This window comes from Strix uralensis, chromosome 20, assembly GCF_047716275.1.
Source record: "Strix uralensis isolate ZFMK-TIS-50842 chromosome 20, bStrUra1, whole genome shotgun sequence".
Lineage (NCBI taxonomy): Eukaryota > Metazoa > Chordata > Aves > Strigiformes > Strigidae > Strix > Strix uralensis.
This window is the reverse complement of record NC_133991.1, coordinates 6,201,310-6,217,232: the sequence shown is the minus strand read 5'-3', so window position 1 is coordinate 6,217,232 and position 15,923 is coordinate 6,201,310. Positions and strand designations below refer to the sequence as shown.

Here is a 15,923-nt window from a genome sequence, read left to right as displayed (position 1 = left end):
GGATTGCCTACTGTGTAAGATCACTGATATGGAACAGAACGCGAGCTGCTCATGATCCATCACTCTGCCATGATACAGTCCTGCACGTGTTTGAAATAACCATAAAAAGGAATGGGGTTTTTAATTTTTTTTTTTTAAATACAATTCATTTAAAAAATCACCTATTTAAGTTGTTCCAACCAGATGTAGAACTGCAAAGTGACCGCAGGTAAATGCATTATTTCAAGGTAACCTATTTGCCTTATTTTTGCAGCCTTCAAGGAACTGTTACAACCTTGAACCATGGAATTAATCATTCCAGCAAACAACCTTGAACCATGGAATTAATCATTCCAGCAATATAATATCATATTTATATAAGGTCTTTAATTTCAAAGACTCCAAGGTGTTATCTCAAACTTGCATTGACGTGCAAACTAGATACAAGGTTCCCTTGTCTCCTTTGATAGCACGACCAAGAGGGCTGAAAGACAGCATCTATCACTTCAGCAACGTGCAGCAGCTTAAAGGAGGCCATGGGACAAATCAGAACCTCACATGGAAGATGTGAGAGGTGTTTAAGGATCTCTAACCAGAGTTTCTGGAATATGGTCAGGCGACTGAGTTAGCACGAGACACCCATGCATCAGGATGCTCTGAATCTCTGCTTTCTCTGCTCCCAAAGGATGGCATTTCTGGCAGGTCACAGCTCCCATCTTTAGACTCCTAAGGACAGCATGAAGCTGTGATATCTTGGGAAAAATTTCATGCCCTAATGCCTGCCTCTGCTTTTGTAACCCCACCCTGGGATCACAAAAGGTGCAATGGCTTATTCATGTCTCTCTCATGTGAATGGAACAAATTATATAAATGCACATATTTCCTTAACATAGGCATAAAGAGTAGGATGTCCCACTGTCCTGTCATAAGCAATTGTTTTTCTGGAGGATAATATGTTATCAGAACTAATTTTCATTGGGCCAAAGGCACAATCCTGGCACGTCACCATGTGCTGAACTAGCACCTAAGCTTTAGGCTTTAATGGTGGTCTCTGGAAACTTTAGATGACATTTTAAAAAGCTCTTCCTTTTTAATTCTTATTTTAAACATATGTGCTGCGTGTAGACAACATAAGGAGATCAGTCAGCACATTTGCAGTGACAGCAAGGCTCAAAACCAGAATCCAAGTTGCAAACACACTTGATTTTTGGAGAAGTTTGATTTTTGTCTGTGATCAGTCTCCACTTCTCAGGAGACCTATGGAAAAAAAAACAACTCCAAATGTAATTTGGGCAAAGGTCTGGACGCGGGTCTGAGACCAACTTGTAACGGCCAGAGCTATCCTGAGTTTTACTACCTTTTTTCCCCCTGCTGTTGCCAACCCAGCATCACCGTGTCCCTCTGGGATGGCTCCCCAGCACATGCTCAGCTACAGATGCAGCAGACGCTATTGCAGAACTAGTGACTGCCCACTGAGGTAAAACAGAGCCTTTTTTAATGTAGTTTTTATCTTTCATGGTATTGAACAAGATTATTAAAAAGCAAAATAATGGGGAAATAAAGGGAATTAATTTTTTTCCTGACAGCAGGCTTCAGTACTGTTCAGTGAGGAGCGTGACGTTACCAGCAGCACACACATCAGGAGGCTGTAAGAAAGAGGAATGAACTCTTCCAAGGCAGGAAAGGTGGTGCAGAGTGTCTCAGCCTCATGAGCTTCCTCCAAAGAGGTTAGTTAATGTACGTTGCAAATTTTCAGAACCTCTTAGAATGGACATTTATAGCACAAACTTCAGACTGGCAGAACAGAAAAAGATATACGCAGCTCACCTTTATCATAATTATTAATTTGCTCCCGTAATAAAATATGGCAGAGAAATAATTGATAATAATGTTTCACTCATAGCAGATACAGTTGCATTGTTCTTTAACTGACATTAGCTGAAGGGAAAGTTAAATTCTTAATGTGGTTCTAGAGCAATTTAAAAGGTTAAATCACAGGATCCTTATCCTGCATGAAAGGATTCTGCAGAAAATACAGCACTGAATTCACTTTAGAGTGCTCTGCTATGAGGACAGCACTTACACAGTTCAGGAGCTCAGTACAGAGTCTCAATGATTTATAACCTTATCTCTATTCAGGTGCCATCTATAGAGCATATGCATTGCACACTATTTGATAAGAATCCAGTTTAGAAAATAGTTTTGAAAGGATATTGTCAGTACTACTTTTAAATTATTTTTATTTTATTTTCCCGCATTATGGGCGATATTCTCTTTGAGGCTATAAAAATCCAGCTAGTTGACAATTTTATTTCTGCCATGTTTCTAATACAGCAAAACCCATCATGGCTCCCTTTGGTTTACAGTTGTAAGGGGGAAAACCCAAGTGGATTTTACTCCCCATGGAAGATCATACACAATTTGTGGTAAGATACTGCATTGCATTACATTATACTGGTTACTGTGACAAGGATTTGAATTTCTTCTTAAAAGCACGCAAGACTACAATTTTCCCAGAAGCTCCCTCACTGCAATTTTTAATATAATCACAAAGTTCTTGATCAAATGTGCTAATGCTTTCAGGACATCATTCAACAGCAGCACTTTCAGTGCACACAATTAATGCTATCTGTACTAATATCATTAAGGGATAGCTCGAGAGATGTATATATCATTAGTTAGTTAACTGCTGATAATGGCAGCCTATCAGTCTCTCTCGTAAAATCACACGAACATACTAAAACCAGGGCTCTAAATAACCACTGTTTTTTAGTAATGAATTTAACATATAGAGAGTAGGATAAATTTTCAGGATATACTCCCTACTAAGATACCCAATAACAACTTAGATCTCTCAGGTACATACTCATGACTTAGCTGTTTTATGTGAGCATCTATTAACACAGTCATGTTCCCCCATCCCTACAAAGGCTGCAGATTTAATTATTCTCAAATACCCTTTTATAAAGGCTGCATTTTTCTTTGCTCCTAGCGACCATCAGTGCAGGACTGGCGAGAAGCTCTCTCAGGAATCAATGCACAGTTCTTCCAGCCCAACATCTGTGACCAGCTGCAGCACTATTAACTAATAACCCAAAGCCAGCTCCCAAACTCACATTTCTCATTTGGTAAGGCACGTTATCAGTGATACACCAGGGCCTCAGTAATTAATCTATAGGAGAACACAGCAGTGATTTCACAACAGCTGGTGAATACTCAGGGTTTTGGTTTGGTTGTTTGGCTTTTTTTTGAGATGTATCTGCTTGAGCTAGCATCAAATAAAGCTATGAAAAAGCTGTCATGAAGTCCTTTTGCATAACCTTCATAATACTGGATCAATGCTGCCTCTATATTATTTATGGAGAATTATAAAAGGCACGGTCATCTTTGAAATAACAGAAAACATGAGTCAGCAGTCTGCTCCGAGTTACCTTTTTTCTCCATTCGTTTCATATCCATCAGCTTCTCCACGTTGTTGGGATCGTTCAGCCACAGCTGCATGCGGACAAAGGGTTCCCGTCCCTTCAAACTCAGCTTGTGCCAGGGCTTCGGGCGAGCCAGAAGGTCTGAGACAGAGCCTTGTGTTAGCCCTAGGATTGTCTCCCCAAACAAACGCTGACCTAATACGAAATTGAAAATTGCATGAATTCATTCAGCTAAGAGACGAGGCTAACTAAAAAGACAGAACACGTCTACGAGATCATTCGTCAATTATTCTTACTTCAGAATTGCTTGAAAACCCAAAAGAAACATTTAGAAGAATAAAAGCTCTGCCCCCCACTAAAAATGTAAATATTGAGCTTTACTTTAATCCTTAGGATCTGACTGCGGCAAAGAGGGGAGCTCAACACATTTGGGGACCGGGACCTTACAGTGAAACAGTGCAAAAAATAAAATTAATGAGATTAAAAAAACCCTGAACTTTTAGCTAAGCAGGAAACTAGTGAGAGCAGTGAGGCTACTTAGCTCTTATGCAGGAGGGCACTGCAACAGCTTCGTTCCAACAGGGCAATCCAAACATTTCAAGCAATCAGTGAACCAAGACCAATGCAATCCCCCCATTCAGCAACAGTCATGTAAGTGTCCTCAAAGACACACGTATGTATTTTCTGTGCTGTACTACCTGTGGTATTCTAACTGTGTCTTACCAACTACAGATAATCACATTTTACAATATAACAGCTTTTTTTACAGTCTCTACAGTACTTCTAGTTAAGAATACTTAATTTTAGTTCTCTTTCAAAGCGCTATCGTCTGAGCAGGGTAAAAACTGCATATGCTTTTCAATGTACAGCATTTGTATGTGCATTGGTAACACTAGTTTTGCATGGTTAAGATCTACCTTATCAAGGACTCTGAAAAATGCTTGTGCAGCTCAAACCCAACCATACAGCTGGTTTTCTAAACCCCTTCACTTCAGTGTTCTTCCTAAGCTAAACTGCCTTGATATGCAACAGCTTTTGTTGCAAGACAGAGCCTGAAGTCATCTGAGTCATCGCAGTGATTTCTGATAGAAGTGCAGCTATCATCTATTTTCAAGGTAACCCAAAGATCTTTCCATACCGACCAAGTTTAGGCCTCAGGGTCTTGTGTCTGATCCGTAGCTTTTGAATGCCCTTGCTAACACAAAGCAGAACGCTTTTCCTTCACTTCCTAGCAATGCCAGCAGACTCAGCCAGTGGCAACAAACAGATCCCTAAGGGACAATGCTGCTGCGTGGGGGCTTGTGCTCCTACAGCTCTGCAGGACATGCCCGCACTTGCAAAAGCATCATCAGCTCCTGCCTTCACAGCCTCACCTGATCCTGACACAAATACCTGCTCTATAGACCCATCCCCCTGTGCTTAACTCCATGAATCTCCCCCTCCTTGTCTTTAAAAGCATCCCAAGACTTGTGCCCTGTGGGGACTTTTTTTCACCTGTATGGGGAGAGGAGGGCAAGTGGGACCAGTTAGAAGCTGCAGGATGTCCCATTCAGATGCATGGGGCAGGGGGGCCTGCAAAGCTTTTGGAGGAAGCAGCTGAGATAATGAAAGGCAGAAAGGGGAAACAGAAACAGAAAAGGACAGGGCTAACATGACAGAGTCTGCTAATAAGCTCTAAAACTAACCCTGAAAATGGTTCTTACAGGCTGAACGGAAACCTAAATTCAGAATTCACTTAAGTTTCTGAGTAATAAGTGATTTCCCACTATCCTCAGTATCAGGAAAATCAGACAAAAGAAGAAATTCATGGCCGATTTTAGATCATGTGTATTGCAAAGTTAACCTGTTTGTATTTAAAAACATCAGTAAGGCCTCATCCATTTACCTTTAAACCTGCCAGCTACTAGCAAGATAAGACAGCTACTTTAAAACTCTTTTAATTTGCCTTCGTAAATAACTTTCCTGTTCCCCCCAGTTTCTAACCCCAGGCTGTGCTAGAGAGAGCTCGGGCAGCCCCTGTGCAGTGCCAGTGTGGTCACTGTGACTGCCCGTGCAGCTGCGCAGTAAATCAGAGCAGGGAACTGATCTGAGTCAAACCAACCTACCAAAAATAAATGGCCTCTTTTGACTCAGACCAACTGGTCCGGTTTATTGTGTGGCCACATGAACAGCAACACTGGCACAGATTTGCAAAAGAGTCAGGAACAAGCAGCCCAGATCAGGTACTAGCAATGCTGCTGAAGGAAATGAACTTCAAGCTACAGCCTAAAAATTAAAAATGCAAACGTGGAAAGAGGTAACATCATGTTCTCTAGGTGTTAAGAACAAAGCTAAAGATGTTTTTGTCATTTATTTTATCCCAGGATATGGCAGGACAGGATAAAACACCTGAAAGACTCCCAAGCTAATGGGGAATGTGTTAGAAATCATTCTCTGGAGGTAGCAGGTGTATCACACTCCATCTTCATCAGAGTGCTATTAATAACTGGAATATTTTTAAACACAGGTTTCCTAAAACTCCTGCTAATTCTCCCTATCTTTTACCCTAATATCCTTCACGCCTGTTCCCACTGATGTAGCTCCTCACGGACAAAACTTTCTGTAAATTGTGCTGGTTTCATGGTAAGCCTTGGCCCTTTCTGAAAACCCCCCACCATTGTAACCCTTCACTGCATTTGCTTCCCTCTCGAAGTTTTATGTTGCCCAACAGGGAATCACTGATAATACTATGACATTTGGGACCAGGAATACCAGCAACATCTCAGCGTTATCGCTGCCAGCATCGGTTACTAAAATGGTGACTGTTGAACAAACGCTAAAAGGCATGGGAAGAGAGACCTGCCAAATGCATCTTGAATGGTTTTGCACAACCGTGGTCTTTACTGGCTGATGATATTGGAACAACTGAGCCACCACCAGTTGCCTAAGACAGGTTCACAAAGCCCTGTGGCCTAAGACAGAGAAACCTGTGCACCGAGTCAATCTGGTGCACTAGCACACTGAGGGCGCAAAAGGAGACATTGAAACTGGTTCCACACCTAATGCAGAGTTTGGGGCACATTTCCTGGCTCTTCTGCTGCTTTTTAGGCTTGTCAGCCACACTGTAGGAAAACAAAAATCATGGGAAATAAAAAAGACTAAGTAAAAATGGCATCAAAGCAAATGTAAACAAAAATACTTTTTCAAACCTCTCTGGAACACCAGAGTAGGTACAGCACTCAACAGCATTTTGCCCAAAAACTAGGGACTTGAACCTGCAAAGCCTTACCGTGACTTGTGGCTTTATCTCTGCATTACCTCCACTGAACAACCAACCACAGTCTGCCCGTGCCAACGCGCAGGAGCAAGTAATCCTGCTAGGTTCAGTGGAACACAATCTCATGCAGGGTATATCCACGATCAGGGCCATTTTCTTTTTTTCCCAAATTATGTTAAATGAGAACTCGTAACCTCCCCCATCCCTGTAATTTTCCCCTTAAAAAAAAAACCAGTCCAAGATAATTACATGTTATTCTGTGTCTAGCCAAAAAAAGGCTTCCTTACATACTAAAATAAAGGAGTTTTTACTTATACAGTCATAATATTCAGATGACATGGATGGAATTCTTCTCACAGAAGTACCATCAGCATTCTAAACCTAAACTTATCTTTTTGGTCCCATCTGTAGTGAATGGAAAGATACTGGTATTTCTGGAGAGTGAGTCATCCCAACCATTTCAGACATCTATTCTGAACATCTAAATGCAGGTGAGATGAATCCCATGCTAAGCCCCAGAAGCATGTGCAGGTAACACCGGGGCAGCCTTACTGCCTTCCTGCTAGAGACTTCAAAGGACTCCTAAAGGTTTCCCAGTGCCTTGTGAGGGAAGCAAGTGTTAAACACATATGGAAAAACTAGTGATTTCGAGGCATAGTGGCAGTATTAAGTGTGGATTTCCCATACTCAGATCAGGTTATTTCCTTTGACTACTCCGAATATACAGCCATGTCAACATCACACTGAATTCGACACCCAAAAACCCATCTGTAAACAAAAGCAGCCTTAGCTTTGCACATTTCTAAGTAACTGAATGGCCCCATATACTTATCTACAAGTTCATCAAAACCTCAGCTGAGTCTGAATTTACCCTCGTAGCTCTACAGGTATGCTTTGGCTTGTGATGCACCTCCCTCTCCAATCATGCTGGACTCCTCTACTTCACCTATACCTAAAATGCCAGGGACTTGAATCTATAAGCATGGGAAAAACAGCATTTCTCAAGGGGAGATCTTGCTGGCTTTGGGGTTTTGGTCTTCTGGACAGCCTGCTGGACTGTATTTAGGCAGGTGGGAGCAGTATCTGGCTGGTGAGCCAGGAGCAGAGCTTAAGAAGAGCAAGGGTATGATGACATTTTATGTAGTGTGACAATCTGAAAGGATTTTTCTATCAGTTTAAAAAAAAAAAAAAATTATTTTTAACAGAGTAAAGCTTAGGCCAGAGTCAAAACCAAGTATTCTTGTAAACATCTATTGAATTATAGCTTAAAAATAAAAGCACGAACACTTTCATTTTATTTCAGTCAAGAAATGAGAATAAAGCGATTTACCAAGATTGTTGTCCGTTAGCACTTCTTTGACCCTCTTTGTAATGCCATAGGTATCCAGCTCAGGGGACATAGCAACCAGTTCTTGAATGCTGAGTGCCGAGTGGCCCGGCAGTGGCAAAGGTGTTGTAGATTGGGATTCAGAAGCAGACGGCTCGCTAGATTCTTGGGATTTGCCATCCTTACTTGTCTCTATAGCGGGACAGGGTTGCTGTACCAATTCAGTCAGGCTTTTCACTGACTCGCTGGAACTCATGGGAGATTCAGGAGCAGGACTGCAACTGGCAGAAGTCTTTGGAGTGCTTTCTGTAATTAAAAAAAGAAAAAAGGCCCCACTTTAGCATAATTGTAATGTTTTGATTGCAGGATATTTAACTTTCCTTCTCATTTATATTCTACCTACTTAAAGAAATGCCTAAGTGTGCAAAATGCTACTTGCTATGACTTGGTTACTAAAAAGCCTCTTTTTAAAAACAGAATTATTTTCTAATTTTATCTTGAGTCATCTCTGCTTTCTTATAAAGACAAGATGTAGAAATACAAATAAAAATGAGGAAAAAATGAAGTGCGATAGTCTGTAAGTTTGCAAGAGATTTCCTTGGCCAAGAAATCTCATAGTTTTGCTTTCCACAACATTTTTCTATTAGAATGGTTTTAAATCCACCACTATAGGTTGGTTTAAGCCTCCTTCTGTGACTTGTAAGAAACTCACTCAGCCACTATTTTATAATGTCAGAGAGGGGTTTTCTACAACTGATACAACTTTATATCTTGAGAGTGTTATTGATTTCATTTTGCTTATCACTTGCATCACATTTTTGCACTTCTCTTTGCCCAGAAATAACTTAACGAGATTAAAATACAGTTTGTAATTATGTCGTATTAATTAATGTGTTTGAGAATCCAACATAAAGACAGCTAGTGGATCAGGAGACACCCAAATCTGTTATTGTGACACTTTGTTTAAAAGAAAGCTTTCTGAATCTGTTAATTTGCCAACAACAATAGGTTCTGTACAAAATGTTGTTTTCCCCTAATAAATTCACATTTATCTCTAACACAACATACCAGCTGAGCTTATGCAGAAAATTCAGACATCTAAGAGTACAGTCTGAACATTGTTTAAAGCAACAACACGTAGACAATGTGGTTTAGAAGACAATTCCCTTCAAATGATAAAGAGCACATGCGAATCCTCCATTCACAGTTCTTTACCATTTTTGTGGGACTGCTTCCTCCTCCTTGCTGTCTCACATCTCATTACTTGACATGGTTAATTGCATGTATCTCAGATTCCTACATCAGTGGGTTTGCCTCGAGATCTCTGGAGGAAGCTTACAATGCTCTCAATTGTACAAGGATGAGGACAGTCTACATCAAAAATTTAGTCCCTCTAACAGAATTGTGTCTTCCTGAGCACTGCAACACTACTGCGAGAGCGGTTCACTCTGCTGCATCCGCTCCTGTTGCTACCACGCCAATAGCTAATAGCAAATTTTGCTAATTTTCAAGTTTGTTTGTTTGTTATCCAAAATACCGTCAAATCATTAGACAACACGCAGCTTGTGTAGCACGGAAACACATCCCAAATATTAAAGAAAAATGCTATGTAAGTAAAAGTAGGGTTGAAAGGAAGCAGGGTGCACAGTACAACTGCGTTGTTCAAGGCAACAGAAGCTTTCACGATGCTGCATTTAAGAGAGGTTCCCTGACACACTTACATCAAGTTGCTCTCTCAAACCAAGCAATTGGACTTTCTCCTTAGTGCTTCATGAGAGATGCAAAAGAGGCAGACGTAAAAGGAAAGCAAGGTGCATATAAATCTTTAAGGTAATAGGGATCCTACAAATCTTATTTCTTTTCTCTGTTCACCCTAGGTCATCATACAACTGAATATAAAACCCAGCAAATGTTATTTTTGTATCAGGAGCAGCAAAGGAATTGTACTGTAAATTTGCCCTGATTCACCCATGCGAGGGACCAATTTGGCAGATCATCCATCTTGTTCACTGTACACTGTCAGGGATGGCATGAATTCCCTACATGATAAACAGATTTCTTCTCAGGTCTGTGTCCTTTAACCCACAGCAAGGTCAAAATTATGGCTGCCTAGCTAATAAACTGCACGGCACTCGTTCAAGTTCCCTCTAATTTTGTCCCTTGTGCCAGCTTATACAAATCTTACTGAATAACTAGAGCAGCTGCAAATTTCCTATACAATTCCTCATCCGTGCACTGCAAACCACACGCACACACGGAGCATAGAAAAAATCCAAAATAAAAAAACCCCAACCACACAGGACTAAACAAAACCATTTACTAATGCTTCCTTCTCCCTCTCCTTTCCCTGCCCAGCCTAATTATGTAAACAACAAAGATAATCTATATTATCATCTATCACTGAAATGCTCTATGTTGCTCACATATTAGCTTATTTATTTTTTATATCACATATCAAGAGCATGCTTGAATTTCATTTTTAAGACCAATCTGCTCTTATTTACTCAAAAAGGTAGGATTATCTGAATCTAATTTTGGAAGGCAGTACAGATGACAAACTGCTTTTTTCTTCCCCCCAACGAAAGGCAAATGTATAGTGATTTCAGATGAGGCATTATGCGCATACACTACAAATAACTCAAAATATGTTCCCCCATCATTTTTAGCATTTTTCCCTTATGGAAAAACATTTTCAATATCACATAAATATTTGAGGAAAAGATCCATTATTTGGAAAAGTCAATTCAATAATCAAATAATGCAAATATTCCCCCTTAATCTACTTAAAAAATTAAATAGACATTTAGAGTACAAGTGACTGCTGACAGAACAAAGGGGAAAATTGAATGTATTCACTATTACAGATTTAACTGTCAATCCACAGCCATTTCACATGTTTTATGAAATAATTTGTCTGTATTCATTTCTGTGAAGTTCCTTAAAGGACAAAGAAACAAATTCAGGACATCCGAAAAACACGTATTTAGATTTCAGAAGTAGCAATTGAACATTTCCAATGAAAATAATACGTTGAAAGCTTATTTCTTTAAAACGTGTTCTGCTTTTCTAACCCCGGACTTCACTGAAGAAGAGCACTAACTCAAGAGTGATCCAGTTTCCTATGAGTAAGTGATGTTCACCAAACGTTTACATGTTTGTATTTAGTGAGGAAGAGATCATTTTGTCAATATGAATGTAACACTGCATTATGGTAGGCTGCACAACCTGCAAACCCTGCAATCACCATTTATTGATGAAGTTACGTTACTAAATTCCAGATAAACTTTGCTGTACCGAAGGGGTGTTGCGTTTTACTTTCCAACAGCCTGTACCCAGTTTAAAACCTGAAGCAAAAGCCCAAAAGCTTCAAAACCAGGGTGCTAGAAGAGCTGGAAAGACCAAGAGCATCACCAGTGATGACGACACTGCAGAAGCTCAGGTAGCCAAAGACATCAGACAGGCCTTGTGCTTTACAGAGGATGGGAGAAACAGGGTCTTCCCAAACTAACTTGGTGGAAAGATGGTGTCCATTAGCTTCCAAGCATGTGATAAAGACACAGTTCAACATGACAATTTTAAATGATCGGGAAACTGGTCTAACTTTTGCACAATTACGGGTTGATGTTGAGTAATGTCATTAAAGATTCAAATACACCACAAATGCGTTAAGTGATCCAAATCTCCTAAAGCTGCAAGTATAACTGAGTCATGAAAGGACAAAGGCTCTACCACGCACTTTTTACATTATTAATTCAAAATATATGTCTGGGGTAGAGGGAAGTTAGGCACTTTCAATTTTTAAAAGCACATTCAAATATGCAGCATAGAAAATAATAATCAAATGCAAATCAAGCATTAGGAAATGATGTCTGCATAAATGGGCCAGCAATCTGAAATATTTGGCAAGTGCAACTGTCCTCCATTCATAGCTAAAACACGAAGACAACTGAAACACCAACACTGCCTATTTCACAGTTGATGAAAACAGCTAAGAGAGACCCATGACCATACAGTGAAGGTAGGCGTTCAAGTCTTTGAAGGCAAATGTGTCTTCATAAAGACAAATATATCTGATGCAGTTTGCAAATGCTAGAGAGTCGTACTTGGGAACTCCCCTGGCAGAACACATAGTCCTTATTCTTAAGTCCAGAAATTCTTCAGTTTTGTTTTTTCCTACTACAATACCAGAGAGGGAAGTATAATGAAAAATGAAGATATAAATGAATGGAAACAAAGTCAAAATTGTACAAATACCTTCTGTTTTCTTTTAAAATACTATTTTCCCAATATAAAATTGCTGCTTGAATGACCATCTTACTGCAACAAACCCCAAACCGTCATCACAGCTTGCCCATTCCCCTCCCCACGCCTCAGCAGTTACCAGTTAAGAAACTGTACAAACTCTGCAAACAATTTAGTATATAGGACTAAGGTCTGTCTGAGCATTTTACAAAACTGGTGGAGAACTGTAACAAATTGACCTTGCCTTAACTATATGAACACAGAAAATCTTTTGTGGTCTTGCATTCCTTAGCACAATGGATGAAGCCAGTGATGCTTCTGTCCCATCCGTCCTCTACACCTTCCCCATAGCTTCTATCATAACAGTGTTTTAAAAAATCTGAGAAAGTCTGAAAACAGAGTTGCAGTCTCAGTTCATTGGTTGCGGCAGTTTTCCTGAATTTAATATTAGATTTTCTTATTCTTCTCCAACTACAAGATTTCTCACCCCCATGCTGGGGTCAGGTCCCCAGTACTGGACCCTGGGTCCTGAATTGCTTGATCACTGGCTGTAGAACATTTTGGACTATCATTAGCCCACCAGTGGCCTGCAAATTACCCGAAAACACTTCCCCCAACACAGTATCAGCCCAACACACTCCTCTATGAGGTCTGATCATGTTCTGCCATCGTAAGGTGACAAAATCCCTGTAGGGTGTAACAACCCACAGGCTGCACTGGGCTCCCCCCTACTGCAGCCCTCCTCAGCATCACTCAGCAGTCAGAGACATTTAATTATATTCTGTAAAATTGTACTGGTCAAAAAGGACTATTTTTGTGATGTAGAGGAACTCTTCCAAGCACAGGAAGTAATCTAACGTGGCTCTCCATAGAAAAGCAGGGGTACAGCTCAGATCCACAGCACACCTCACCTGGATCCTCCTTCCGAAGCTCAGGACACCTCAGGACACTGCAAAGACTTGCAGGTGACACCTCCTACAACCTCCCCAGAAAATTACAGATGTCTACATGAACTGACACCAGTCCTGGATCTATCCCCTGCAACAGAGGTATCTAGATGACGGAGCAGCGTTGAGACATGGATATGGTTTCACCAGTCCCAGAGGCATCACGCTGCTGTCTGCCAGCACGGGTAGATTCCTCCAGTGGAATTTCTTGTACATATTTTGAGAGTTGCAGGTTTGCCACTTTTGCTCAAACCCTGCCTCAACTCCTTCAACCATGGCAGCACACTGATTTTGCATGCACTTGCAAATCAAAAGTTCAGAGCAAAGATTTGAACAAGAGCATCTGAATTCGCAAGCATAAAACACAAACTCAACACTCCGAGCCTCTCCTCCCAGCACTCTCACCTGTCTGTGAAGAGCTCTCTGTAATTTTGCAGCTCAGGAACTGCAGGGAGAATAAACTGCCCAACCTTTGTTGCCAACAGAAGCTTACCTAATAAGCTGCAAAAGGACTCATGAGGAACGAGGTACACAACATGGAGAAGTTGAGGAAGACCATGCAAAACATAGAAGGTAATCAGGGGCCTCTAAAAGGATTATGAAAAATATTATTTTCTAAAGACAGCAGGCAGACAACAGCTGCCTTAACTTTCAGAGCGAAGTGGATTGAAAAAGCAGATCCACTCTAATTTTCAGAGACAAATCTCTGTAGTTTATCTGATCCACTATTTAAATTTCAATACACAGACCTCTATCTGCAGTAATAATAACCTAAATTCCATTTAGTGTTCATTTGAGCAGTCAGGATAAAGTCATTTCTTATTATCTCCCCACTGTGTAAAAAACAGCTTGAAGGTAGGAAGTCAGCAAGCATTTACACCAAAAAGTAATTATTGTAAGTGACATTTTTACTGCTGGCATGCCATAAGGCGAACTGCGCATTTGGAAGGACAAGTTGCTAAAACAAAATGACAGGGTACTCTGTGACATTCCGACAAGAACCCAAACATGATTTAACCGGCGCTTGGTTTGATGCACCACTTTTTGTAATGTCCAAAGCTCGGGCTTTAGGTCTATGCCAAACCAGTCAAATTCAAAGTTCCTGATCGAGGAACAGAGAGAACTGCCACGTCCTGCGCACAGTGGAGCAGGGAGGCAATGAAGCATCCCGTGCTCTGCTCATTCCCTTTACGGCAAATTAGTAGGGAAGATGAAAGCAGACAAATGTGGACAGGAGATTTCTCGGCAACGTCTTAAAAGAGCATTTGCTACTTCAGGGCCTGCATTTACCTCCTTGTGCAGATGAGTTAATGGACAACAACAGACCTGGCAGGTTGCCTGAGATCAAAGTGTCTCATACTGGGACTGGATTAGTTTCTGTTTTCCCCTGATGATGAGGCTACCCATTGTATCCAATCTGTAGACCAAAAAACTGGAGCATGTTGTCCTGAGAATCACGACCTGATCACCCAGCTGATCAATAGCAACATCCTCAGGACAACCTCGTTCTTCTGTTTCTCAGGGCCTGAAAATTTCAGGGAGAGATTTTTTTCCCGCTGACTTCCTATCTAATTTTACCTTTAGCAACGTCTGTCTTTGCACGATCTTTTAAAGCATCATAACAACTCTCCTCGCTAACAGTCGTGGAGTGCAAGTTTGAACTATGTAATAAACCTGATCAGCATTTGTGGAACAGCACTGCAATACATCCCTCTTCTGACTAATTAAAAGAAAATACCCATGAAAACTGAACACTTTCTCACAGGTAGTGGTTTTGGTGGATTTACTTTAAGTGAGTGAACCTTGCCTATTCACAATTTGCAAATTAATGTGGCTTATGAAAATACAATCCTCCCTACAGTTATAAACTCCCACAGTTATACGCAGGGAGTATACAAACCTCCCTAGAGAGTGCACATATAATGATGCAAAGTATGTAGGTACATGCAGTTAGAGTTGCAAGCACTTGCTATAGTTATGATTATAGATTTCCACTATGACTGTGGAGATTTTGTTTGTTTGTTTTGCAAATGTTATAACTTTGGGGAAAGTGTTATTTTGGGTCTTGGCTCAGAGGAAAATTTTATGTGGATGGGGGGAGGGACCCAAAGAAAACCCCTTTAGGAAAGTGTGCAGATGTATGCATGTCTGCACTGAAAGAGGAAGAAACCAGCTTTGGTTAACTCTGAACTTACTGAGGCAATACTAAAAATAAAGGTCCCCATTCTGTATATATGTTAAATGACAGGAGCACATAAAAACTATCTGAATGATGAAGGTGAGTGCTAGAAGTACCTGGAATAAACTGGAGGATTACAGTGTTTTGCTGCAATTTTACATTGCATTTTCAATAATTAGCTCTGCGCTTGTATTAAAAAAGGATGTCTCCAGCCATTCTAGAAACGAGAAGCTGGAGAAATCAGGTGAAGTTCAGAAAACAGCAAGTAAGCTGGTGATAGACTCATGAAGAGAGTTTACAGCTGAACATGTAAAAGTACTCAGGGAAGTTAAGCAACCAATTCTCCTTTCAATGAATGTGCAACCACAAATGCCTCAGACAGTCTTGGAAATCCCACTATTGTGCCCAAACCTACATTAAGACTGCAACTTCTCATAGCCAAGAACTAGCATCGGTATCGGTTTAAGGGATTCCTGTCCTGGCTCCATCCTTTACCTCCGTGTTTGCCTGACATTGAACCACAATTGTGCTGTCCCAAGTTCTTGGAGAACCAAATCTGTGAACCAGA

At 40.6% G+C, this 15,923-nt stretch overlaps 1 protein-coding gene across 6 annotated transcripts in view; it reads right to left on the bottom strand.

Annotated features, from left to right (window-relative positions):
- CUX1 (cut like homeobox 1) overlaps positions 1 to 15,923 on the bottom strand; it is a 284,672-nt gene that overhangs the window by 40,520 nt on the left and 228,229 nt on the right. For 5 of the 6 annotated variants that reach the window (XM_074890487.1, XM_074890488.1, XM_074890489.1 and 2 more), the window contains 2 exons: positions 7,991 to 8,293; positions 3,411 to 3,599 (listed from right to left, as the gene is read on the bottom strand). The exons of the other annotated variant lie outside the window; for it this stretch is intronic. In XM_074890487.1, coding sequence (XP_074746588.1) covers positions 3,411 to 3,599; positions 7,991 to 8,293 — 492 coding nt within the window. The remainder of the gene's footprint in view (positions 1 to 3,410; positions 3,600 to 7,990; positions 8,294 to 15,923) is intronic. 6 annotated transcript variants of the gene reach the window in all.